This window comes from Anarhichas minor, unplaced genomic scaffold, assembly GCF_050575085.1.
Source record: "Anarhichas minor isolate MPS153535 unplaced genomic scaffold, ASM5057508v1 ptg000049l, whole genome shotgun sequence".
Lineage (NCBI taxonomy): Eukaryota > Metazoa > Chordata > Actinopteri > Perciformes > Anarhichadidae > Anarhichas > Anarhichas minor.
In genome coordinates this window covers 3,009,640-3,035,966 of record NW_027466495.1, presented here as the reverse complement: position 1 = coordinate 3,035,966, position 26,327 = coordinate 3,009,640, and the positions used below count along the sequence as shown (strand labels likewise).

Genomic DNA, 26,327 nt, shown 5'->3' with positions numbered 1-26,327 from the left:
GCTCTAATAAGTGTGACCAGGGAGGTTTTGACATCCCATCATCTCTGGGTCCTCCAAAGGTTTGAGGGATAGGGGTGGACAGGGGCATGTGGAGCCAGCAGTTTCCAGGCCAACCACTCAGCAGGGTTAATTACTATACTACCCAGATGCCCCTTCCAGTGATGGTCGGTGCCCTTGTGATCCATGCTTCTTTCGCTCACCTTGCTTTTTTTTTTTTTTTACGCTTACCTGAGTTATATCATGTGGCGCCTCCGAGACGCATGAGCCCCGCAGGACTTTCTCCCCGTGGGTGCTGCGATTTGAGGAGTGTAACTTTCTGCTCTGTTGCTGACAATGCTGTTATTAGGTTGAGATAATAGAGGAAAGAGGAGGGGGAGAAAAAAACAGGCAAAATATGTCAATCATCTTTTTTCCCTGCTTGTTTCATGTGGAGATAATAATTCTAATGTATCAGAGACAGACACGACATGCATAACTGCATCATTTGCTCGGTTTGCATTTTGATATGGACTCTGCAATTACCGTGTGGATTTTCTCAACGCTTCAGCTGTCAAATTTGAATATGATTTAGTCAGTTGATTGGTAAATTGTGTCTCTACTCCACTTTATGAAGGCTATGTAGATGTAGTCCTGAGGTACAAACGGTGATGTTGTATAGAAAGAGTTCAACATTTACAGAAATAAACATATTTTGTTTTCGTTGCTTATTTAGATGAGTACATTGATATCACTCTCATATCTGTACGCTAAATATGAAACTAGAGTCTCATCATCACAGATATGAGGGTGGTATACATATTCTCATCTAACTCAACAAGACAGCATATAAAATGTCAAACTATTCCATGAAAGCAACATCAAACTGGCATGTAGTTGAACAGTTATTCAAATTACAGAAAGATTGGAAATACACTGGAACTGCATCAGCCCTCATATCAATATAGAAGTTTCTTTGATCACAGAACACTTGCTGCTCTGCCGCTGCCTGTTGTTCTTTGTCCCGTGTGACCTACCGCAGTAGTTTACAGATTACAAACTAATTGCATCAAAAACAACATGGCTCCGAAAGGCCCTGCTGGCCAAGCAAGGCCGGCAAAGTCGCTGGATGTTGGAGGAGTGTGAGCTTGTGGACGGCCGATAAGCAGAAAGGCCACGCCTGGGGTCAGCACGTAGCCACGGCGTACAGTCAGATCTCTATTAAGATAGGAGATGGTGGGCCAGTGTGATAAGAGCTGACAGGACCTGATGTGATATCAGTGATGGAGCAACAGCTGCAGATGCTACCTTCCCCTTCCCAGCAAGAGAATCACGGTTGGGCCAAATGTATTCTAGGCATTGGTATAATGAGGTAGTCCTTAATTATCTGTCTCTGGTTGCTTTGTTTTTCTTTGTAGTTGTTTCGAGCGTCGGTTGTGGTCATTTTGTGTCTCTTTAGGTGACATTCTGCCGTCTCGGGTGCTGTATTTGAATGAAATGTTACTGTACAGCCTTGATATGAACAAACAAATCAACCAAAACAAATATTAGTGAGGATTTGGTTGTCAGCTACTCAATACTGACTGTTGAAAATGACTGTGATCAGGATCAGGATCAAAAAACGATCAAGACATTCCTACTTTTGACTGAGCTCTTTGACTTTCCAACAATAACAGTCACTTGAAACAGAGGCGTGGGCCTCCGAACCCTCGGACCCCCTGGCCTGTGGGGTTCAGGGATCCATTCATGCTCCAATATCGTACGAAACTAAATCATGATAGAGGCATAAAAACATCACTTCTAGATCATATTATCTAACTTACTGTCATCTTTAAACCTATTTCATGTTCAGTTCTTCAATGCTGGGGGTTGCAGTTTAAGTTAATGCAGCAATATTCCAAATGATTAGTCCCCAGTGTTAGTAATGTCCATACTCTCATACTGCCAGCTCTGCAGCTGTGTTTGCCAGAGCTATTTCAAACAGCGTTTGGACTGCTATTTAATAGCCTGTGAAAATGAGACAGACAGAAAGGTGGGGGGGAAACTGTATTTTAAATTATCCTTGCATATTAGAGAATTATGACTTTGTTGTAAAGTTGACTTCTCCTTAACCATCACCATCAATCCCCCAGCTATAAGCAATGAGCCATTTGCCATTATGCAGCTTGTTAGCAATGTCCAGGCTGTGTAATTACCTGTGTCAACGGCAATGATTGTCTTCAGTGACAGATTATTCATCACTTTATAATTGTCGAGGTTGAAAGAAGGATTTCTAGTTCTTCTATAGCAGAGCTGAGAATTAAAAATGTCCACGCTCATCACCTTTCCTGCTTGCACCTTTCGGACTGGATCAAGTGTGTCTGCAGAGTTCTGTAAACTACAGTCCTGATAAAACAAGAAAAATACCTATTCCTATTCATACTGAAAGGAAATTTAACTAAATAAAAATACTATAAAAACTCCATACATAACTACAAATGGTGTTCATCAGTCACATTTCTTTCATGTGGCAATGGGAAAATTCTCAAACATCGTGATAATTATTATAATAATAACACCCCTTGAACCTATGAGGTGGTTTAGTTACAGACTACTGGCACTTATGTGAAGGGCAGATGATCAGTGGTTTATACATTTGGGTACCAATACTGCCTGGAGGAAGCCAGGAACAAGCTTTACAATTAAAGGAAATGAATGAAGAGGAAGATTAGCAAATTAATTTGACCAATAATGTCACTGCATCCTTCAAAATGTAATGTAATTCATCTGTTTTGGATGTCCTTAGAAGTCAGTGTTTGCAATATGAATTGCTGTATTCAATATTTAGATTTTTTAAAATAAAATAATAATGATATGTGATGCACTCATATGACTTTTGTCTTGTTACAGACTAATTAATTCAATGGCTGTTTTTGCTTATATTGCAGTTATACTCTGCAGATTAGAACAACAATTTAAAGTGGGTCTCCAGCCACGGTGGTGTTTATAGCTTTCAATCAAAGAACAAAGCAGTCTTTATATACTGAGCTCACTAATCTGATCATCCATGCAACGAGTCCTGCATAACCACTAAATAACAACGAGGTTGCTTGAGACAAAACGCACACCATCCTGCACTGCAGTGACTGCAGCTTTGGACTGAAGGGGGCGAGGGAACACTCGCGTGTGAGCGTGCGCGAGCGTTGTTTGGCGGGCACATCGTCATCCCGACCGAGAGGCAGGCAGCAGACCTCCTACATCCTCCCCCGAACCACTGCATCGTATCTGCAGCCACTGCGACAGGCGTTAACGGACAGCACCATGTGCATTGCTCAGTGAAGCCAGTACCTTTATATATGCAACGTGCTCGCAGGGTCTCACAGTAAATCACTGCTTTCGAGTCATTTTGTCAAGGATAACGATGAGGTAAGAGCTTCCGGTCGCCATTTTGCTGGTGTTTTGAGGGGAATATCTGCATGGAATAATAAGCTGCTAAAGCCGCTGGTTGGAGGATGTTCAAGCGACATCGTTTAGATTTGGGGGATGATACTTCGCCCGGTAAAAAGAGACATTCCGACGGGTATGTTGCGTTAGCGTTAACTAAAAGCGTCCAGCTGTTGGAAGTGTTTCTCCCGGCTGTTTTGCTGTTGTCCTGTTTCTAACTAGCCGTGCTAATGCTAACTCGTAGCACGTTTATATAGCGAGCTAGCACCGGCTAGGGTGTAAATGCACAATTGTTCTAATTATGACATTACCAGTCACCTGCATGGGGTTATTGTATGGCGACACGGTCGCGCTGTCGCGCAATGGTCCAGCAAAGTGGCTAGCTAGTGTAACGTTAGCTAACCTAGCTAGCAAACAGTCTGCCTGTTCTGGGCTGCACGTGGCTACATGCTAGCCAGTGCTAGTTTAGGCGCTGTGTCTGAAATATAAATACACGCATTTCACGAGCCAAAGTCAACATGTCTTAATTCATTCCTGGTTGTTATGGCATGTAGCTTTTATTACACGTTGAAGGAAAGCTGAACACATAACCCCCCTATAGCCAGGCTAATGTTAGCCATTTAGCGGAAATGAGATGCCCTGTGAGATGTCACTGCTATGTCTCAAATTACAGTCCCAAGTCAGTCGAGCGACTTTTGCAGCAAAGGACTGCTGAGCGTTCACATGTGGGTCTGATGGGCCTGTAGAAGTTGGAGGACCAAGGATGAAGCGTCCCTGCTTGTCAGTTGTCAAAGTCACAGAGAGTGTCGCTCAGTGTCTCTGCCCTGGATTTGACATCGCTTTGATTGACCGGGAACGACGAGCAAAATACAAATTTACACCATCGAGTGGATTGCATGCATCACGTGAAGGATAACTTAGAGCCCTGCGTTATTCCACGTGCATGCTGCAGCTTTCCCATTGTCAAGTACATGAATGGATGGAGAGGCTTGCATCCAAGCGAGCTGATCGGTGTTGAGGTTTCAGACCAGATGATACACCTCTGTATGAGTCCTGCTTAGCTTCACTTTTGTTGTGACGCACTATACACAACTGTCATTGACACATTTAGACACAACTGAATCGTGATTAGTAGTAAATATAATATACATTAGTAATGGAAATGTGTCAGTTTTGTGTGACAATGCTTCATCAAATCTTAACTCCACGCGTCTCCCTCTCACAGGCGTGACCGGGACAGAGACCGCGATGAACGGTCGAGGGACAGGGACCGGGACCGAGCCCCAGACCGCGACTGGGACAGAGATGTGAAGTCATCCGGGGTCCCCATCAACCCAGCTGCAGGCTTCCTCAAGCCAAACCCCGTTCAGCAGCAGATCAACCCCTTCACCAACCTGCCCCACACACCACGCTACTACGAGATCCTGAAGAAGCGGCTGCAGCTGCCCGTCTTTGAGTACAGAGAGCGCTTTACTGACATCCTGATGCGTCACCAGTCGTTTGTGCTGGTGGGAGAGACGGGCTCTGGAAAAACCACACAGGTACGAGGCAGAATGTTAAAAAAAAAGTGTCAAATTTAATTGAAATCCAGTAATATAATTGGTTTGATAGTAATGGTGAGTAAAAAACAACAGGGTGCAAAGAACATATGGTGCATTTTAAACAGTTCCTCTGTGGAGCTGATTCACAGTGTTTGGTTTCAAAGTTGTTGAAAGAGCTAGGTTGTCTCTTTTTTTTTTATATTTGAAAGTGAGAAGATGCGAGTCGATCACTGGTTGAGCCTGAGCATCCTCCTGAGGGGAATACAAACCATCTTCCAAACACTTGTTAAATAATTTGGTGTAATCTTCTCAGTGTGTTTATCCTCATTTGTATTCCACACATCCATCATGACTTTTTGAACAGACCTTTTATAGAGTGTTCAGTTTGCGGTCTCCTCTAAATACATACATGCTCACCAAGGCAGGAGCTCCATTTATGGATCTTTAAGGATTGCCATTTGTGGTAATTGCTCATAAAATGAATGGGGAAAATTCATCAATGAAATTTTAAAGAGAATGTTTAGTATTTTATTCATCTTTCTCACAATTGTCAGTGTTTTAAAACAGAAATATACCACACTAACTCTTGTCTTAATGCAAATGCAGCTTAAATCATGAGGTAGCATGCAGGCGTTCCACCAAACATATTCTGATGATCAGGGTCAGGCCCTGTGAGCCCGTATAATATATGTTCACACTGTCCTTGACATGTGTATCTCTTCCAAACCTGTCGTCTGCATTTTTTTTTTGTGTGTGGTTCTTCTGATTGGATGACATTTCAAAAACTGGTAAGAGTCGAATCATCTCTAAAGGGCAGTCATCCGAATCTCAAGCTTAATAGTGTGTGGAAGTAAGACACTCTTCATTTGGAGCCTCTCTCAATAAGCTGATTCTCTGTTTTTAAGCTCTAAGCAAGAGCATGCCGTCCGTGAAACATGTTGACGGGTAAAACTCTCACAGGTATTTGTTTTTCAGGACACGGTAAACCGTAGTGACGCACTTATTTAAATGTTTGTTATACTCCGGTACACCCACTGCATTAATTCCCCTAGTTTGCGGTTTTCATTCAGAGAATTCCTGTGACGTCTTTTACACAAACCGGGCTCGTCTGCTGTCTTCCAGATCCCTCAGTGGTGCGTGGACATGGTGCGGTCGATGCCGGGGACAAAGAGAGCCGTGGCCTGCACCCAGCCCAGGAGGGTGGCGGCCATGAGCGTCGCCCAGAGGGTCGCTGATGAGATGGATGTGATGCTGGGCCAAGAGGTGGGCTACTCCATCAGGTTCGAGGACTGCAGCTCTGCCAAGACAGTACTCAAGTAAGAAGGCCAGTTAGAAATATTCCCCTCATGTCTCCGTTTATGTTCTAAGCAACCAATGACAAAAGCCGTGTTTCCAACAGGAAGTTCATGGTCATTTTAGTCCCGGGACTACTTTTTAAAAGATCAGTAAGGTTTCTTCAGCACCATCGTTGTCTGTGTTTCCACAGCAGGCTAAAGACCTGCAGACTGACGAGGGCGAAAAATAAACCGTGTTTTTTTTCTCGCTGCGATGACATTTACTGCTGCATAGTATTTACTGATGCATGTTGGATGTAATGAATGAAATGCAAAGAAGGAAATGAAACCAAGAGTGTCTCTCGCCACAGTAAATCATCTGTTGAGTGTTTGATGGTTATTTATTTGTGCTTTAGAATGTAACTGCCGTGAAACAATCAGAAATGATCTTTTTTCTCTCTCATTCGCAGCACTTTCTCTCTTTTACCGCTCGCGCAATCTCTGTTTTTTTTTTTGCCGACAACAAAGCCTAACTATACTTTTGATGTTATCAAACACAAAAATGCTTTCCCCTCATCCTACAACGGTGCTAAATTTATACTCGAGTAATTCGTTGTTTTATGAATGAAGCGGTACGCAAGTTGTGCGTTTGACCAAACAATTTTCTCTAATCCATCTGGATTTTAATACTTCCTCCCCCTTTGATGATGTCCTGACCACAGCAGTTTGAAGGGAGGAATGCTGTGCTCATTACGTTCATTTTCAACAGGGTTTCCGTTGTGTGTGCTGATGAAGCCTGCATGTCTTTTTCTTCGTCCAGGTACATGACCGATGGAATGTTGCTGCGGGAGGCCATGAATGACCCTCTGCTGGAGCGCTACGGTGTCATCATCTTGGACGAGGCACACGAACGCACATTAGCTACAGATATCCTCATGGGAGTCCTCAAGGAGGTGGTCCGCCAGAGGGCTGACCTCAAGGTAAAAAACAAGTGTTATTTTCTCATGCGTTCTTAAGTTCAGGATTATTTATTGCAATCTTTTGATAGCAGGTGGATTCATTTGAAAGGTAATACAAGTTTGTATTTTTTATTCTGGAAAATCCAGCTCACTTTTATTTAGCTTGTGTATCTAGACTTGGTGTTGAAAGTGTTCTTGACAGTAGTCAGATTTTGTTTCCACAAATATGTCCCACTTAATGCCTTTAAAACACTGTTAAAGCCCCAAAACACCACCTCCTGCGGGGTATGCCCCTCTTCCGTCATCTCCCTTTTGTCACATTTTCTCCCGACAGTGTTGCCGTGTCTGACGGCTGTGTGTCTGTTGAGGAAAGAGAAATGTCGCTGTTGGGCTCAGAAATGCACATCTATTCTGCACCGCGGCACGAGTGGAGATTGCTCCTAGAGTCGGTCCAATTTTAAGCCAATCAACCAGGGGGGGGAGAATGGCAATGTGTCGGCGTGGATGGGAGCATACAGGCAGGTGGAGGTTTTATAGTCAGACTGTGCCAGACATCGCTCCCATAAAGCAGATGGATAATGACTGGTTGTTTGTCAGCGTGGAATCAAAGGTTAGATTGTTGTTCGCGGACTGTTAAATGAGGTCTAGGTTATTGGGAACGATCATCCACCCACACACCCCTCTATCTCCTTCATCCCTATCCCCTTTCCAAATTTGAAAGTTTAATTTGCCTTGATTAAGAGCAATTATGATGTCTCGCAGAGCGTAAAGCGAGATGCCGAGACACTGGCCCCTGAAAATGTTTGAGATTGAAAACGGGAGACGCGTTTCCCATCAGAATCCTAATGCGCTCTATCTAATGGCTCTGGAGAGAACATTGTGTACCCAACGTCAAGAACCCGGACTGTCCTAGCTCTGTGTAGGTCAGCGACTCGGAGTGTAATGCCAAGTTCTACACCGTCTTAGGTTCGTGCCAGCGCCCTCACCCTAAATCCTGATTCAGGAGCATTATTCATCCTGGATAGCTTTTTGCACTCTTCATCTATTCTGTATTTGGTGATACCTTTATCCACTTAGTATGCGTCCTTATCCTCAATTATCATCAAGCCATGTCAAATGTTAACTCACTCCTGTAATCACCACATTTACACTCTGCTGTCCTTACTTTCAGTTTCATCTTCCCCTTCACTGCTTTTGTGAATACACTGTCCCTCACAGACTATTCCTGTGCCCCTGTCCGTCCAGGTGATCGTGATGAGCGCCACGCTCGACGCCGGAAAGTTCCAGGTGTACTTTGACAGATGCCCGCTGCTCACCATCCCCGGACGCACGCACCCCGTGGAGATCTTCTACACGCCCGAACCAGAGCGGGACTACCTGGAGGCGGCCATCCGCACGGTGGTCCAGATCCACATGTGTGAGGTGGACGAAGGGGACGTTCTGCTCTTCCTCACTGGACAAGAGGTACGCCTTCATGGGTTTTAAATGTTTTTTACGGATTGCCCGAGTTGTTCTAGGTTTGATAATAGAGATGCACCGATTGCAAATCTGAAAGTTGTGACAAATTGCGGGCTGTAGGGCTGATGATGCTAATGATTATTTTCATCATCGATTAATCGTTTGGTTATTTTCTCTGGTAATCGTCTGGACTTTTATGCCCATCACAATTTTCTAGAGCCTACGATGGGATTTTCAAACAGCATTTTTCTGTCAAAACTGACAACGAACGACTAGATACATGTATATTGTTTTTTTTTTTTGTCCAAACAAACAAGGTTATAGCCTTGTGCAAAGATTTTCTACATCTCCAAAGTTAAGAGTGTGCATATTAATCTAATTACATAGATGAGTTACTGCCATACACGGTGCCATGAGCCCACTCGTGCACCCTCAGCACAGGATATTATTAATCCTCAGTTTGATAGATGTTAATGCACGTGGGTGTGCCTGCTTGGGAACCACCAGGATTTACACAGCGGCGGGAGAAAGAAAAAAAACAAAAAAAAAACGAGGAGTGACCCACATTCTGCCCTTCCCACAAATCTCTGAAATTAAGTCATTTATTATTATTTTTTCCCTCCCTCCCTGCAAATGTTGTCCACTGATGTGTAATAGAGGGCAGGGTTCATGCCCAAAATGATGAATTGGGTCACAGCAGGGTGAACACGCACAGGAAAGCACCAACAAATATTTCAACGTCCCGATCACTGGACAGGAGAAGCCTGTCGGAGCCAACGGTGCCTGTGCTGGTATGATTATTCTCTCAGCACTCTGACAGAATGCTGCTGCAGACCATGTGATCACGTCGAGAATGTAACCGGTGGGAATACAGCACAAATTGCTCTAGAGATTAAAATGACATGTTGGATTTAAGTATTAATGCTTTTGTTCCGCGGTACCATCTATTTTTTTTCATCCGTGCAAACTCATGTCGTTGTCTTTCTGGCTTCCCCAATCACATCTTATGACATGTTGTTTATTAGCCGTAATTATTTGTCACTCAAACATCGGCCCCGACTGTGGCAGGACACCTACGTCAGTTTTCATTTGCCAAAGCAGGATCAATATGCGGCTTGTTACGAGGGGGATAAAGTCATCGGAGGGCACGGTGTTTGAAGTGGTCTCCTTCGAGGGCTGGTAATTGATTTCAGATTTAGTGGTATCCCGGCTGCTCGGAGGGCTAGAAACACTGATCGCCGCTCCTGTGAATGTGTAGAAAAGTCCGGGGATATTTGCAAGCAATGTGTTGAACATTTCTCATGCAGTTAAATGTAATTTGTTGATTTATATTCCACCCCCCCCCCCCCCCACACCCCCCTGCACTGTGTCAAGCTAAGGCATTACTGAGAGCACTCCCACGTTGAGTTCATTACCACCCCCCTCCTAATTGGGTTAAAGAAGTTAATGTGTGGTAGGTCTGGCAGAGATGGGTGTTCAAAGGGTGCGGCATGCCCCCCCGAGCGCTTCTTAACCTCTTCAGTCTCCCAGCAACTTTGATGTAGACTAATGATTGGGAGGCAGATCCACGGCAAAGCTATAGACTCTCTCTTTTTTTTTTATCTGACTGTTTAATTTATAACCGGCGAAAGCAAAATGCACGGGACTCTCTCCCTCTCTCTTTTTTTCATGTGAGATATTTCGCTCCCGCAAACAAATGGAACCGAAGCACCAAACTCCAAACAAGAAAGTTGAAACTTATCACAGCTGTTAAGCAAAGATAAGTCCTAATAGTTAAGCTTCCCCCTCAGCAGCTAACATCAAAACACGGGGATTGGCGGGGCGGTTGTTTGCTAGTCAAGAGGAGTGCCTAAATGTGTCGGTTATTAGCTTGGCTGCAGATTGTTGCTTCTGGGGTCGCGGGGAGAGCTAGTGGACAGGTTCCCAACGTGTGTGTGTGTGTGTGTGTGTGTGTACACACACACACTCTGTCTTGATGTCCCTAAGGGACAGACGGCCAGCTTGCTTCGAGCGCTTTGGCAAAGAGGTCCTTTTTTTCCTTCCATGGCAGCTGCTGCATCCAGAGGCTTGATAGGCTATTAATACCCGGGCTAATTTTACCAATCCATTCAGATTTACCGTTTTTTTCCACTTGTCAGCGTGTTGATTAAAAGGGTACACGGCCATCAGCGGGGTTCGACTTAATGCGACGAGCGAGGGGACGACGGGGCTAATAGCACACTTGCAGTCCAGAAGGAAAACAGGAAACTGCACCGCGGTGCTTTCTCATGTCAAAGGCAAAGGGTTACTGGCTTCACACGGTGGTACAAATTATGTCCGCTTCAGCCGTGCCTAAACTGATTTCAGCGCAGTATGCCTTTAGAGAAGAAAACGAAAAATGTCTGAGAATTTTTGTGGGTTAGTTCGTTACCCTGCTAAATAATAAGTGTGCATAAAAGAGCTCTGACGTAGCCCATTGTCTGTCTTCAAGCATCAGGATAATAGATGTGGTTCCTATTCATCATCACTGCCTTATGACTTCTCTTCTGGAGAAAGTGCTGCATTGCTCCCATGGGCCTGCAGGTGGTGCAACAGTACAGGCTGTAACGTGACGCATACGGTAACCGCTCCTTCACGAGGATCAAACGATTGTTGTTAGCAAAACAAAGGAAATGGTTCTTAACAGCGGGAGTTACTCTGGAAATGAATAGCTGTTGTATGTTGTTTTAGGCCGTACCAGAAACCACTTAAAACCTTCAAGTATGAGGATTAAAAATGTGTTTGTTTGTATGCTGGCAGGTAACATAATATACGTTTCTATGAGTGCCTGTGGAATGTGTAGGCCTATTTAGTGCGTTTAATAGTGTATTCCGACAGGCCTCCAGAGAAAGGGCTCTAACCCTGTGCTCACCATCATGCTTTCTTATTCCTGGCGCTGCTCAGGTCCTCTGTCTGTCTGCCAGCCCACCGGCTCCAGAACGTTCAGCTTCACTAAACTGATCTGCCGTGATTTGCCGCCGGTTATGCATCAGTGCTGCAGTCTCATCTCACATTCCCCTCTACAATGCTGCACTGTGGAATAATGAACCCCCTGTTTGAGTCTGTCTGGCTCTGTGTGTGTGCGCCTTCGGAGCGTGCGCCTCCATGTTTTCCGTGATTGCTTGCATTTGACAACGGAGCCACGGGGAGCTCGGCAAAGCACACTGCAGTCCAGGTTTAATTTCCTCCGTCAGATGGAGCGATAGTTGGAACAAATGTACTGTAGCAGGGAACCACGGTTTTCCCCCGGCCGCCTCCCCCCCACACCTTCCTCTGTCATCCAGATGCACTGCCGTTGTTCATCCAGGTGTCGTTCAGAAGCCGTTTGATTTTCCTGTTTACACACACACCTGGATTAATTGTTGCACTTGCGTCTTTCAGGAAATTGATGAAGCCTGCAAGCGGATCAAGAGGGAGGTCGACGACCTGGGCCCCGAAGTCGGCGACATCAAGATCATCCCGCTGTACTCCACGCTGCCTCCACAGCAGCAGCAGAGGATCTTTGAGCCGCCCCCACCCAACAAACCAAGCGGTGCCATCGGAAGGAAGGTATAACTGCCTGCAAAAACACTCTGAGGGGGGAGGAGTTGAAGAGGGGAGTTTGATAGAAAATGAGTGGGCTTGGTTAGAAAGGCCAGATGGGGAATACGGTGGGTAAAGGAAGTGAGCTGGAAGGTAGGGACTGGGACTTTTTTTTTCCCTTTCTCAGCTTTAGCGCAGGACTGACTCACACAACATATGCTGCTTTTGTCAGCATGCAATTCTCTGCTCTAAATTATAACTGGGGTATTACTCACGCCCTCTGAGCCTGAGGAAAGCACTGCATCCTCAGTCATTTTTATCTTTGCACTACGTGTGCGCAGGCCCCGCTGCTGCTCCGAGAGGAGGCCTCGGACCTCTGGCGCCACGTGAAACGCGCATCACGTGACCTGATCCCAAAACAGGGAGTTTTCTCGCTGCTCCTCCTCGATCACTTAATCTCAGAGGTGTGGCTGGTCCTCTTATTGATACAGACACGAGACAATTCCTCTCTCTCGTGTGACAGTTTCGATTCAGACGGGCTCATCACCGGAGTAGCGGCACCACCTGCGCTGTTGGCTGGGGATCTGACAGAATATCAGAATATCATCGCTGCCAGTTGAATGAGCACACATTCAAACAAACACCAGCGTCTGATAGGGGACGGTGTCGATGACTGACTCATCGCTACAGCCCCTCTAATTGAGGCAGATCAGGCTGCAGTGGAAATATTTATGCGCTTTCAACGTTAAACACATCATGATGCTGTGAAACGCTCAATTCAACCTGGATTTTTGAGAACATACGATTCCTAACAAAACGAATTGATTAATAATAGTCTATTAATACAGGAATGAAAGTGAACTCTGACAGTGTAACCTCTGAACTGTCAAGCCAGCCACCGCTACACTTCATTCAGCCTGTGAACAGCACAGGCGATGCCCCTTTTTTCCCCTCAAGATCATAAACTGGAAAAAAATGCAGCGATGTCGTCCCAAGCCAGCCCGAGAGGAAGTAGTGAAAAAGAATTAAGGTTTGCGACGGCTGCCGCTACGCATGCTAACGACTGCATTAGGCACCCCTCAATTAACATAAAGCACTTGCTCGTCATTGCTCTATTTCTCCAGGAAAGCCACTGATCTTCTATTTTTGAACAGTTTAATCATTTAGAGCCAAGGCAGCAATTGACTAATTACAAACAAAGACTATAATCTCACTTTGCGTTCGAGCGTCTCAAAGATTGTCTCAAGCAAATGTGCCGTGATGAGTGTTGGGTTTTGTTTTTCAACATTGTCACGTTTGTAATATTCCCCTCAAATGTCAGCCGTGATTCTGCCACGTCTCCGTTTCAATGAGCTTGGGCTGTGGCCGCGTGGATGCTGCTCAAGGCACGCTCTCCCTTCTCCCCGGCCGGGGGGAAAGGCTTTATTTGTCAACAAGGCTGTGTTTCCCAGTAGGGGACGTGAAAGATTGCCCGCGTTAGCCGTAGTACTTACTCTCCTGCAGGTAATAACCCAGAAATAACATGCAGAGATGATGCTCTAATGATATTACTGATAAAGAAGCCAGGATTATCCAGCGCAGCAACAGACTGGAAGGAGCCGGCCTGCGTTCAGTGTAATGGCCCTCGCCCGGATAATCCTTCAGAATCAATGCAGTCAATGAGGCCACCCATATGATCATGAAATGTGAGAGGTTGTCATGTGTGGCATCTGCTGGAGCACCGACTGTGTCCCAACACGCAGGACGGCGGCAACCTCACCGAGTCCATTTGTAAAAACGGACCTCTCATTCCTCGCTGGGGCGTTTGTCACTGGCATATAGTGTCTGTCATGAGACAGTCTTTTTTTATTTTTTTGGACAGCCACTTTAATTTCAGTCGGCCACAGTGTGGCTAATAGGTTTTGTGACGATGTAATTCCTCTGTATCTTTGGGCCACTGAGGGCCTGTTTCCACTGCAGGACCTTCGTTCCCTGAAGCTTCACATAAACTAATCTTTCAGGAACCTTTTGAGTCTTTGGTTTTCGTTGTATTTTAAAACCGGGGACATTTCAGATGTATGCCGTTCGAAAGGCGAAAGCGGGACCTACCAAGTCATCTTCTGTGCTGTTTGGTTGGAGGTTGAAGTAAGCGGTTGTGGCACCGACAACAAAGTAAGAAGTCATGCTGGTTTTTCTATGTTTACATGAGGACTTCATAGTTTTTCCTGTTTATTTCACTGCACACACAGTCATCCTTTAATTTTCTATAGTCTTGTTTCTTTTACAGATTTGTTTCCTTTCTTTTTGGCAGTATCTTGTCTCTCCACTGAGAGAACTTTTTCTCCACCTTCTTTTGTTTCTAGCAGCACATTCCAGCTCTCTTCCAATAGTCTCCTCCAGAGTACTCCATTGTTGTTCTTTGTTGTTGGTTGTCCTGTTTGATACAGATGCAGTAGTAAAACGATGGTTATGGTTTCTTATTTTGTTGTCATCGTCGCTGAGATGTGACGACACATCTGCCTAACCAATAATGATTGACAGCACTGCCGGGCAACCTCTGAAATAGTTATTAGAAATTATGTTTGAGGAACACGTCCCTGAAGCTGATGGAGAACAGTGGAAAGAAAAGCTGAATAATGGCTCCACACGACCGTCCTTTACGTGCGTCTTTGAACCAAGCGGTTGGTTTTGGTGTATTACTGCTTAGCTGGTTGTGTTTTTTTTTTGACAGCCCATATTATTTTCAGTTGTCTATCAAAATGAAGCAACTCCCATTTGTCATGGGGTGCTCATGTCAATCAGATCTACACAGCCAGTCATCCAAGAAATACACAAACGACCCAACCGTTTGCCAGATACTGCCGTCTGATCAGTTTCATACAGGCGTTTATTACCACCTCTTCATTCCTCTGCTTGAATACTAAGGGGAATGTGTCTTTTGTCAGGTGAATTACCCGAGGTCAAGGTCTGAATGAGTGGGGGGGGAAAGGCCCTCCCTGGCATTAATAACTAAACACTCAGGCATTCGCAGGCTCAAGAGAAATCCTCACTTAAAAGGTGGGATTTAAAAAGTCTGTCAGGCTCGCAGCTTGAAGACAGCTGAAGAGGCACAGCTACAAAGGAAGTGTGTCAAGTGTGCAAAATTGTTTCTGTGGACCAGTATCGGCAATGACTACAGAGGAATGTTTGGTTTGGTGCTTGGCATTTTATCACGAGGACGACCAAATACGCAGACGGGATACCAAATGACTGCTCGGGTCTGCCCACAGCTTCTTCCTGTCTTGGTAGATGTTGAGCAAGTTTAGCACGGGATCGATAGCGATGTATATTCCCAAACACCCACTTGCATATTAAGCTATGACAGCGGAGTGGCAGTTGCCAGTAGAGCTGGCTATGATCCGGCCGCCACGGTCTCGGAAAAGGTTTCTCTGTCCAGTCTGTTTGAACTGTTGCGTAAGAGGAACTCGCCCTAGCGGCGGTCAAGGCTCGCGTGAGAGCAGCTGCAAAAATCTGTCTTCCTCTCCTCCCGCTGTGTGTATGCTTACAGCAAGAGACCCGAGGTAGGGTGATGTGACGCATTTGATTTTGCTCAGATTTGTCATTTCACATGGACAGCTGTGCTTAGAGGATAATTGTAGTAGAAAGAGATCTGAGACTGGGTTCGTCTTATTCTCATTCTCACTTGTTTTTCCTACATTTCTGTACAAAGACACTTAAAGATGAAATCGAACCATTATCAGTTGATCAGAATTGCAGGAGCCGTGCGTTAGCCGGCGTTAGAATCTATGAAATCTGTATTTAATTTGAAACGTTTCCTTTTGCCCAGAACTGTCGACATGCAATAGAAATGGTACACAACCAGTGCCTTCTTTTTCAAAACTTGGATGGACTGACATTATTAGGGGGTTATGAGGACTTGCCACCTAATTATACATGCTGCTACTTCAACAGTTCAGCGCCGCTTTTGAGCACACGTTGGTGTGAAGTACGAGCGAAGCCGTCTCTACTGCAAATCTGCTGCTCACCACAATTGCTGCTCTATCGCAGTGAATGAGAAAAAGTAGCAGTACGTATTTGCACAATATTCTCTCAAAGTGCAGTACAAATTACATGAATGTAACTCCGTCTCTATAACTAGATGCATAGCCCACGGTCTCTATATTTCACAAAGTGAATGAAAGGATGTAAACACAGTTACTGTGGGGAATACATATAATTAAAGCACAATGCTGCCTGATCGCAGTGCGTCCAACAAGTGATGTGGTGGTGCTGTCGACGGGGGAAATCAGTGCTGAACTCTAAATCAAAACCCACTCCGTAGGTGTTTTCATATCTACGACGGGACTTTGTTAACCCTTTGCATCAGCATAAATCCAGCTTTCTTCATAACGCCTGCACCCCCGGGTGTATGGATCGTGTGCTCTGAGGTGACTAAACAAATCCAAATTTAGTGTTTCATTGTAACGCTACTGCATTTTGTTTTAAACAAACCACCCGTGTCTTGTCTCACTCGTTTTTATATAGACTGGATGTGCCCATACATGCGTGTTTCGATGTTTTTATTTCATGCTACATGCTGGAATAACGGTCCTCTGTTGGTGTTTGGAATTAAGTCAAATCTCAAAAGCTTCTACACAAATAGTAGCTTGTTTGCTATGGAAATACTAGAAATGATTTTGTAAATATTTCAAACTGGACACAATGCAAACATTTGCAGTGGCAAGAAAAGACCCTTGGATGAAAGCGGTAACCATTGTAGAGCAAAAAGCAGGAACCATTACGGCAACTATTTCCAAGGGAGGGATGCTGACATCTCAAACAAAAACCAGCAGCATGCTGAGGACATTCAGACGGAACCCCCGACCTCGCACACGATCACGTAACCCAAAAAGGGCCAGAGGTAATGCGTTTGGATTGGGACACTGAGCACCAAGCTCTCAGCACAGATGCGTTGATGGCCCGTTGAACGTGATTGTAGAAACTGTTGTGGTACTATAAGGCAGCGTGTGTGCGATGCACTGTAGTGGCATCTCTGCCAGCTTCTTCAGTCAACTGGCTCACATCAGGCATTGTTTTTCAAGTTAAAGCAGATATCTGCTCTTGTTTTTCACTCCTTTGCTCTCCTCTACTCATGCTGAGGAAGAACTATGATTTATTTTTTTGTTTGAATGCCGGCTCCAGTACCAGGTCTTGTCGGTCCCTCCATGCACCCGGGTGGATCATTTCTTAACCCATCCGTTCTCATTTCCACAGGTTGTCGTGTCGACGAACATCGCCGAGACGTCGCTGACCATCGATGGCGTGGTGTTTGTAATTGATCCCGGATTTGCCAAGCAAAAGGTTAGCTCACCCACCCTCCCCCATCTTCTCCCAGCACTTTTTATCTGCGATCATCTGCGTCTGTTGCCTGAGAATCCCCAGATAAACACGGCGGTGCACACCTGACAGCGGCAAAGATGGAAAAGCCGGTTATTTATTCCTCTGACATTTCACCAGCCTGGAGCCAAGTCATACACGGGCGCCAGTAGAGACTCTATATGCATTGTGGTGTATGTGTCTGCTTTATAGTTAGTAGATTAAGGGTGTTGGTATGCACTTTTTACCTTAATTCTGTTTAGTTTACACTTTCTTTTCCCACTAACCTGAAATTCATCTTTCTCCTCTCCTGTCAGGTGTATAATCCACGCATCAGAGTGGAATCCCTTCTGGTTACGGCCATCAGCAAGGCCTCGGCCCAGCAGAGGGCAGGTCGTGCTGGACGGACACGCCCAGGAAAGTGTTTCCGCCTTTACACAGAGAAAGCCTACAAGACAGAAATGCAGGTAAGAAATACGGCGCTCTGAAAACAGTAAGAAATTCTACGAGGTGCTTGATTCTCACATTCTTCAACGCCACAAGCACTTTGTATTCCCCCGAAGCGGCCCTCTTGCTGGAAAAGCTCTCTTACGCAATATTTGCACTAAGAAGCCACGATTCCCAGTTGAGCTGAATTATAATTCCAAGAGCTCGGTGCTAAACCGCACCGCCTCCACCCTTCTTCATAACCTATGCTAACGAAACGGCCACTTTGTGACAAATGAACCTGCGGAGGCCCAGCTCTCACTTTAACGGGCTAATTCTTCCACGTCAAGTTAAATAGCCCTTCAAATGCCCCCAGTCTCTGTTCAATTCAACATATGAGCAACGCACGAGGAGATGATAAGCGCCCAGACTAATTGGTAATGAACTGTTCCATGGCTTTGTCTTGTACCTCTTAACTGGCACAGGACAACACGTACCCAGAGATTCTGAGGTCCAATCTGGGCTCTGTGGTGCTGCAGCTGAAGAAATTGGGTATTGACGACCTGGTGCACTTTGACTTCATGGACCCACCAGGTTAGTAGGACTTTGTTTGTTTTGTTTACTCATAAAGACACTTGAAAGATTCTTTGCATTCGGTCCCATGAAGACGATATAATTCTTCAGAAGTTCATGAAATCAAACTCCATTTTTGACGTCATTTATGGTTTTATATTTTAGCCATGGTCACGCATTCTCTACCTCTCTGTGTATTGTCTACTTTTCATTGTTGGTGCGGGGTCCATGTAATACAGTTTTTCCTGTATTTTATTTTGAAAAACTACTCGCGCTTTGTGCAGCATGAACATGGGAGTGTTTGCAATTGTTATTAAAACTACATGAGCAGCTTTTGACATTTCTTTCCTGCATTGTTAACTGATGCACCAGTTGCTCTTCATCCACTATCATCTGTAACGATAGCTCTTGATTTTTGATCAGTGACATCTGAATCTAAAATACAAACCGCTATAAAGTCTTCATTTAGTTGAACCGTGCTTGTTTCATGTACAATATCAAATCTGGGTTGGCTGCGTCACATGGGAGCTCAGGGGGGAAACGACAAAGCAAAGATAAAATGATCTCGGCAGATATCAAATGCTGCAGAGTGAATGTTTGGAGATTTGACTACAAGCGCTCTGACAGACGTGGATTACACACCAGTGTTATGCGGTTTGAAGTTCAGTTGAATCACGCTGGATGTCGGCCAAAAAACCCAGTTATGGCATTCTCCAGGAGAGTGTGTGTTCCCGCGGAGACCACCCCTCCTTTCCCTATCCTTTTCCTCACCCCTCCTTCCCCCCCCCTTTTCTTCTCACCATAATATAGTTTTCATCTCACCTCTGAGATTAAACCCATCTCTCCCCGTCCACTGTGGCAAACGGCATTTTGAGAATGAAATTGGTTACATCAATAGCTGCACTATCACCTTGGCTATTGCCTTCCCTTTATATTCCTCCAGTGGAACGTGACTGACCTCCACCGCCGCCCCCACATTTCTCACAAAACAGCAAGAGTAAAGCGTCAACACGCGCGGGATTGGCCCCGTCTGCCGACACTAACTGGGAACAGTGGGGTGAAGGGAAAGGGGAGGATTATCTTTTTATTTATTTGATCCACTCGCGGCAGAAGGTTTCTCCTAACTAGCTCGTGGAAGCCGGAGCTGGTTTGAAGTCTGCTTTGAGCCTGTGAGAGTTTATAGTTCCACTGGATCAATTGTGATACGCCGTGTCAAAGGCCCACCTCCGAGTAAATGGACAGGTCAGAGAAGCTTCTCCGGAGAGTTAAGAGTCAGAGGCTGGAACAATAGCACTACATGAGCTTTAAGATGGGTTTAATATAGTTTTCTGGCCTGTTTGAAACCCTAAATATGTGGATAGATGGACATTCTTCTAATTGTCACAATCAAAAACCCCTGGTTTGAAGCTATAGGCAATGCCAGGCCAACGTATGGTTGTATTCTTGTTCCTTGATGTTTACATTTCAAGTCAGATGAATTTGATTTAGGCATCATCTCCCTGATGATCAACAGTGTCGGCCCCAAAAAAGCCAGTGGCCTTTTCCATTTAAGCTTGTCCGTATTCTCAATGGGAACCTTGATTTTCCTTTCACTGTGGGAATGCTCGGCTATCTAGTTTATTTCCCTCTTTGCCCGCCTCGCTACTCGCTCGCTAAACACAGGAGCGATGGCCGACCAAATAGAAAATTCAAAAAGAAATCGGTAGCGATTTACACAAGGACTTGTCTGGGTGGGATTCATTTGCCTCGTGACATTTCCAGAGAAGTACCTTTCGGAGCCAATGTGGTTTAATGTACCTTTAGCCTTTCCTCTCATTGATGTGGCCCTCGGTTAATATATCGGATTCTTGAGTGTTGAGAGAGTCAATACTTACTTTCTGATGAGCCACGTTGTGTATATATTGAATTCCTCGCCAGCAGTACTTGGAAATCAGATTTTCACCTTTTTGTTGAGCCCAACACAAGCCGCTGGTGTGGTAAGTAATGTTGCCGGCGCTCACCTTGTGTAAAAAAAGAAAAAGAAAGTAGCTTTGATGCCCCAAATCAATATTTCTTAATCATAAAAAAATGCCTCCCTGCTGTTTTAAATTGAATTTTTTGGGAGCACTTGAGAGGAATGAAAGTGAACGAGCACCGCAGCCGGCGCTTGAAGCTAATTTTCAGTTAACATGCAACTGGTCATTAGGCTTTAGCTCTCGGGAGCCAAAGGTCAATAATTGCATCTGGAGGGGGGGGAAAAAATCTTTTTCACCAAACGGTGGAAGCCTTTTGTGTTGAAGCATTAAGTAGAAAGTTCCCCTGTAATTGCATTAGTTGTTTAGGATTGCCCGAGCGGAGGATGAAAAATGAGCTCTGCCACGATTACTTCTCCGCTAAGTTTCCGTCTGGCGTGACTCACAGAGAGCCTTCTCGTTGGGGTTGACCTCATGCTCCCCGCCACCAGTTAGCCACCGCTCCACTGTCTGTCTGCTTTGAACTCGCATCTGTCTTCGACTACAGGTCTGAGTGAAGCAGCTGCTGGATCTGTGGTGGTTTATCACTTTTATCGCTTCCTCTTAAGTCAAATTCGGTTGCTCGGGTTGCAAATCACTTCCTTTACTGAGCCAACAAGCAAGTTTATATCTTAATCCAGTAACAGCTGGATCACATGACAGAATCAGAATTGTCAAAAAGGAAATCAATTGCAATTATTATATTTTCTTCATTCATTGTGTCACATTTAACCGCTTAAATGTGAACATTTGGAAATTGTATATTTAATTAGACTTTGAAGACACAAACGGGAAATAATGCATTCATTTTAAACGCTCGACCACCCAAATTTAGCATAGATGTTAAAGCAAAATGAGTCCGATCATCCTTGAAAGATTGATCTCTATGTTTAATGCCATTATGGACAAATATATTATTTAGTGTGAAGATGCAAAAACCTAACCTTCCTCTTGAGCAACAATCTCAAATAAGGCTATTAATCTATTCAGAAATATGTGCATTTGAAAAAAGTTCTCAAGTTGTTGCTGTGATGATAAAATGACAGTTTTGTAAATTGTTCTATCGCCGTCATCTGTGCGTATTGCCCGTGGGCTTGGAGCGCTGTTAATGGCCCCGTCTCTCTCCCGTCCAGCCCCAGAGACCCTGATGCGAGCCCTGGAGCTGCTGAACTACCTGGCGGCCCTCAATGACGACGGTGACCTGACGGAGCTGGGCTCCATGATGGCGGAGTTCCCGCTGGACCCCCAGCTGGCCAAGATGGTCATCGCCAGCTGCGAATTCAACTGCTCCAACGAGATCCTCTCCGTCACTGCCATGTTGTCAGGTAATGCTCGGGGCTGGCTAAATGTGTGGGTCTGAGCTGCTACTCTCTCCATTTCCTGTGCTCATGGACCAGTGAGCTCAAAGGAAATCTACAGAGCAGCTTCTGTTAAGTCCCCTTTTAATGTATTTGCATTCCTTGACCCTTCATTCTGTTTTAGATTTGCCCTCATCGTCAAATTCCACTTACGACTGACTTAATCTGTATGAACAATAGACACAGCAGAGCCCAGAAGTTGAAAACGACTCGGAATAAATCCACCTATCGAACGCAACTACAAAGCAAGTCGGGGGTAAAGTCAGTGGTGTCAGCTATTACTCGTGAGGAGGGGGGGGGGGGGGGGGGAGTACATGTCTGTACATGTCTGTACAAAATGTATAGGTGTAGCTGCAGCAGCACCAGCATGCTACAGCAGTAATTGCACTTTGGGCTTGCCAAAGCAGAATGCTGCTCATTGAGATGAATCTTGACGCCTTTGAAGGGAGTGCGAGGGTCTTTGAGAGTGGGGGAAATGGATTTAACTAGCTCTTTGGACGTGGTGTGCACTTAAAGCAGGTGTTTCAGGACGGCAGTTTCTTTTTCCTTTTTTTTTTTTTTTTTTTTGCTGAGTTCATTAAGAGTAAGCAGCGAAAAGTACACCTGAGAACAGCAACCAACCACGAGGCTCAATAAACACAGCCCGTACCCATTAAAGGCACAATTAAGCAGCTTCTGACATCCAGAGAAAGTTCACAGCGGGGAGACGGCAGAACCCGAGTCCTCCGGATGAACTCTTTGCCCCCTCATCTTCTTTTCCACTTCGCAATACACTGTGCCCTGTGAAGTGCTCTGTGCCTCTCTTGAGCTGAGGCCTTGTTCCTGTCTGCGGGATTTGCTTAACTTATCCCTATGGGCGGCTGTGTTGGGGCCTATACCAACCTTGTTTAGTCCCACAGTGCTTCGTCCGACCCACGGAGGCTAAGAAGGTAGCCGACGAGTCCAAGATGCGCTTCGCCCACATCGACGGAGACCACATGACGCTGCTCAACGTCTACCACGCCTTCAAGCAAAGTGAGTGGGCGCTTTTGAACGCACAGTCCCAACATCGGCTTTGTTCGTCTTTAACCCTGAATCGTTCTCGTCTCACGCAGACCACGACTCCACCCAGTGGTGCTACGAGAACTTCGTCAACTACCGCTCGCTGATGTCGGCGGACAACGTGCGCCAGCAGCTGTCCAGGATCATGGACCGCTTCAACCTGCCGCGGCGGAGCACCGAGTTCAACAGCAGAGACTACTACACCAACATCCGCCGCGCGCTGGTCACTGGCTTCTTCATGCAGGTCCGTCACACCCGGGTCCTCTTTGTGAAGCCCTCACAGAAGCATGTTGTGTTTGTATTATTCTGTGGTAGTGTATGTTTACAACTTGCTAGCCTCAGCTATTTCATCGTCTTTTAAGTTCTCTTTGTCATTACATCATTAAACTTGAATATATATTTGTAGTTGTTGTGAAAAATAAGTGTTTTTGTGCAAAACCCGGTACTGACTAAAATTATTTGCTGAGATGTTAATTGTAATGGATAACAGCCTTTAAAGTGCACACACACACACACACACACAGCTGCTTTGCTTTAAACACATAAAAAGGAATCGAGTCAATTTGTTCCTCACGTAAGGAAACAAATGGCATTTCGCAAGAAGCCATTTTCAGGGCTACCTGAAACAAGCAGCCTGACAAGTTGAATTATGGTGTTAATATTTGAATATTTGTCAACATTAACCTTTATCTCGGAGACAAATTTGCGGTTCATGTTGGAGCTTTCACAGCTTTTGTGAAGCCATGTCTTTGTTGGGAACGGCCTTTATTGAGACTGATTGCCTTGGTTAATCACAACAGCCACTGCAGCTTCACCTAGTAGGGGAAATCACTCACTGCCTGCTTACAAACAAGTTTGCAGCATCAGGCTGCAATATTAGTAACTAATAAGATTTTGATGGGTCTGTATGGTTAAATTCGGGGCATATGTTTCCTTCTTCCTGTGTTTCTCTGTGAACTGCATTTGTTGGTTCCTGATCCTCTTTTCTCTCTCTCTCTCTCTCTCTCTCTCTCTCTCTCTCTCGCTCTCGCTCTCTGCGGTGCGAACAGATCGCTCACCTGGAACGCACCGGCCATTACCTGACGGTGAAGGACAACCAAGTCGTTCAGCTGCACCCCTCCACCGTGCTGGACCACAAGCCCGAGTGGGTGCTCTACAACGAGTTTGTGCTCACGACCAAGAATTACATCCGCACGTGCACCGACATCAAGCCAGAATGGTACGTTTCAGTTGTGCGCTGTAAAGATAATTCTCAGAAATAAATGTTTTATTTGGTTCCCTTGACTAATGGAGAGCGTATTTCTTCTCATGATATCTTTAACTGTTTGTCTTTGTGGGAAATACCCTGGATTTCTGCACACAATCCCATATTATTAGTTTGAAATAGCTTCAAAGAGATCATTCTTTTTCTTTTGAATTGCGTCCGTACCTCTGTTAAGCATGTTGTGGGAGGACATTTGTGAAAAAATGAAATCCAATGCATGTCAGTCTTCTGAAATTGGATACAAATCCAACAGTGTAGTCACTCAGTATTAATATCAATATCGTAATGGGAAACACACAGCGTAAGACACGTTGACACCCACACCTGTTGTCCTCCGTGTCGACCCGATCACGATTCGCCGCCGTCCTCTTCCTCACACCTCGAGAGCGCCACATTAGCAGCTTCAGTGCTCCATCTGTGTCTACACGCGATGCATTCAGGCTCCGTGTTTAGTGTAGGCCGGAGCCCAACCGGCTATATATATATATAGCTGTATTATATTGTTTTTAAATTTCACTCTAAGCTTCCATTGAGGTTTTCTAATGAAGCTTTGGAAGTCTGTCGTCATATTTTCCGTTTTTTCGGCCCCGGTGAAAATGTTGTTTGTGAAAGTCTAAACACCAATAAATATGGATTAAAGCATAATGCTTTGTTAGATAACAACAGATTGTGTATTTGTGGAAGTAATGATTCATCTTTTTTCAATAAATGGGAGGGGGGGGGAATATGACAACAAAGGTTTATTAATTAAAATGAATAAAAGCTCAAAGTTAGCCTTTACCTTTTGTATTTATTGCGGTGCCGGAGTACCGAGCCAACACAGTTTTATGAGTTTTTACTTCTTTGCTCTAATAAGAATAAAATGCCGGCCTCACCAGTGTCTGCTTGTTTGCACACACTTGTACTGCAGTACACCGACTATGCATGTTTCTCCTCCCCCTGTGTGACCGTACACAATTAAGTATCGCGTCCGAGCTCGCACCGGCAGTAAACACCCAAGACCATTTTTTCTTTGCGACTAATGTTTACTCGCTTTCTTTCCTAGGCTGGTGAAGATTGCCCCGCAGTACTACGAGATGGGTAACTTCCCCCAGTGTGAAGCAAAGAGACAGTTGGAGCGTATTGTTGCGAAGGTCTCATCAAAGGAATTCACTCAGTACTAAGGAAGGTTCGCATGTGCTGCAACGGCATCCTCGGTATCCGTACGAAGTAAAAACCTGGAACTCCTTTTTTAAAATTCCACCAACAACCTAGTTTTGAATTCTGGTTTTTTTTTTTTGTCGTGCTGTGTGTGTGTGCGCGTGTGTGATGTATTTCACGACGACTGATGAAATGTGTCCTTTGAGGGCCACCGTGTGTCATTTCTTTGAAGCCCAGAGGGTTAAGCACTACCAGAAATGGACTGTAAATGACTGTTTTTCAGGAATTTAGTTATTAACCATTCTGTTTTAAAGCATGATATGTCATGTCAATTTCAGCATTCCTCCTAAATACATCCATACGATAAGTCACAGCTCGGGATTCTTGTTGCTTCTACTGCTTTTTGATTGAATATAATTTATACTGTTTTGATGCGGGCATAATGTATTGTCCTCTTGTCATGGAGATACTAAGAGGGGCACTTTGGTCACATTTCCTGTCGCTGTTCAGCTTAATAAAAATGACTTTGTAATAAAATGTTTTTCCCAGTGTCGGCATTAAAATAACAGGATAATCAGGGCGTAAACCTTTCACTTAACCCTCTCACTCACACACACACACACGAACTGAGCCACCGCGCTTTGACCTGCCAAATCCAGCTCGTTTCCCGGCTCTTCGGGGAAGTTAAATCTTCTTACTGGGATATTGATAGCTTCAGAAACAGTTGGAGTGAGGGGGGATGTTAATTACAAATGTTTCGGAAGAAGATCAGTGTGAAATCCCCGCTGTGCTGGAGCCTGTTCCGGCTGTACTGCTTTGTGTCAGCGCTTCTGTAATGTGGAAGGTGAAGCTCGCAGTTTGGGAGAAGCGGGAATTTCCAGCACTGCGGTGGTGATCTAGAACATAACAAGAGTAAAGGTCTTGTATGTAGTTTTACTTTAGTCGAAACTTAAGATGTAGTGTCCAACAGCAAACTTTTAAGAAGACTTTAGCAGCGAGGGAAGTTAGATGAGCTCTGACTAAAGTTCT

The 26,327-nt window shown here is 45.0% G+C and overlaps 1 protein-coding gene across 2 annotated transcripts; it reads left to right on the top strand.

Annotated features, from left to right (window-relative positions):
- Window positions 1–3,191: 3,191 nt before the first annotated feature.
- On the top strand, window positions 3,192–25,835 carry dhx15 (DEAH (Asp-Glu-Ala-His) box helicase 15). Of its 2 annotated transcripts, none has more exons than XM_076112318.1 (14): window positions 3,192–3,381; window positions 4,625–4,940; window positions 6,063–6,256; window positions 7,035–7,194; window positions 8,419–8,637; window positions 12,031–12,198; window positions 17,404–17,490; window positions 17,823–17,972; window positions 18,417–18,525; window positions 21,629–21,820; window positions 22,745–22,867; window positions 22,948–23,138; window positions 23,944–24,113; window positions 25,204–25,835. In XM_076112318.1, exons 1-14 carry the CDS (start codon window positions 3,377–3,379, stop codon window positions 25,319–25,321), a joined length of 2,202 nt encoding a protein of 733 aa, XP_075968433.1. In that variant the 5' UTR covers window positions 3,192–3,376; the 3' UTR covers window positions 25,322–25,835. The 2 variants fall into 2 exon arrangements, with proteins under 2 accessions (XP_075968433.1, XP_075968432.1); XM_076112317.1 differs by lacking the exon at window positions 3,192–3,381 and adding an exon at window positions 3,397–3,535.
- The last annotated feature ends 492 nt before the right edge of the window (window positions 25,836–26,327 follow it).

Excerpts from the sequence above, each read along its gene's own strand:
- dhx15 (XM_076112317.1), top strand. The coding sequence starts at position 3,468 with ATGTTCAAGCGACATCGTTTAGATTTGGGGGATGATACTTCGCCCGGT. Across the intron at positions 6,257-7,034 it reads TCTGCCAAGACAGTACTCAA|GTACATGACCGATGGAATGT; the intron begins GTAAGAAGGCCA and ends TTCTTCGTCCAG. Across the intron at positions 18,526-21,628 it reads TGACTTCATGGACCCACCAG|CCCCAGAGACCCTGATGCGA; the intron begins GTTAGTAGGACT and ends TCTCCCGTCCAG.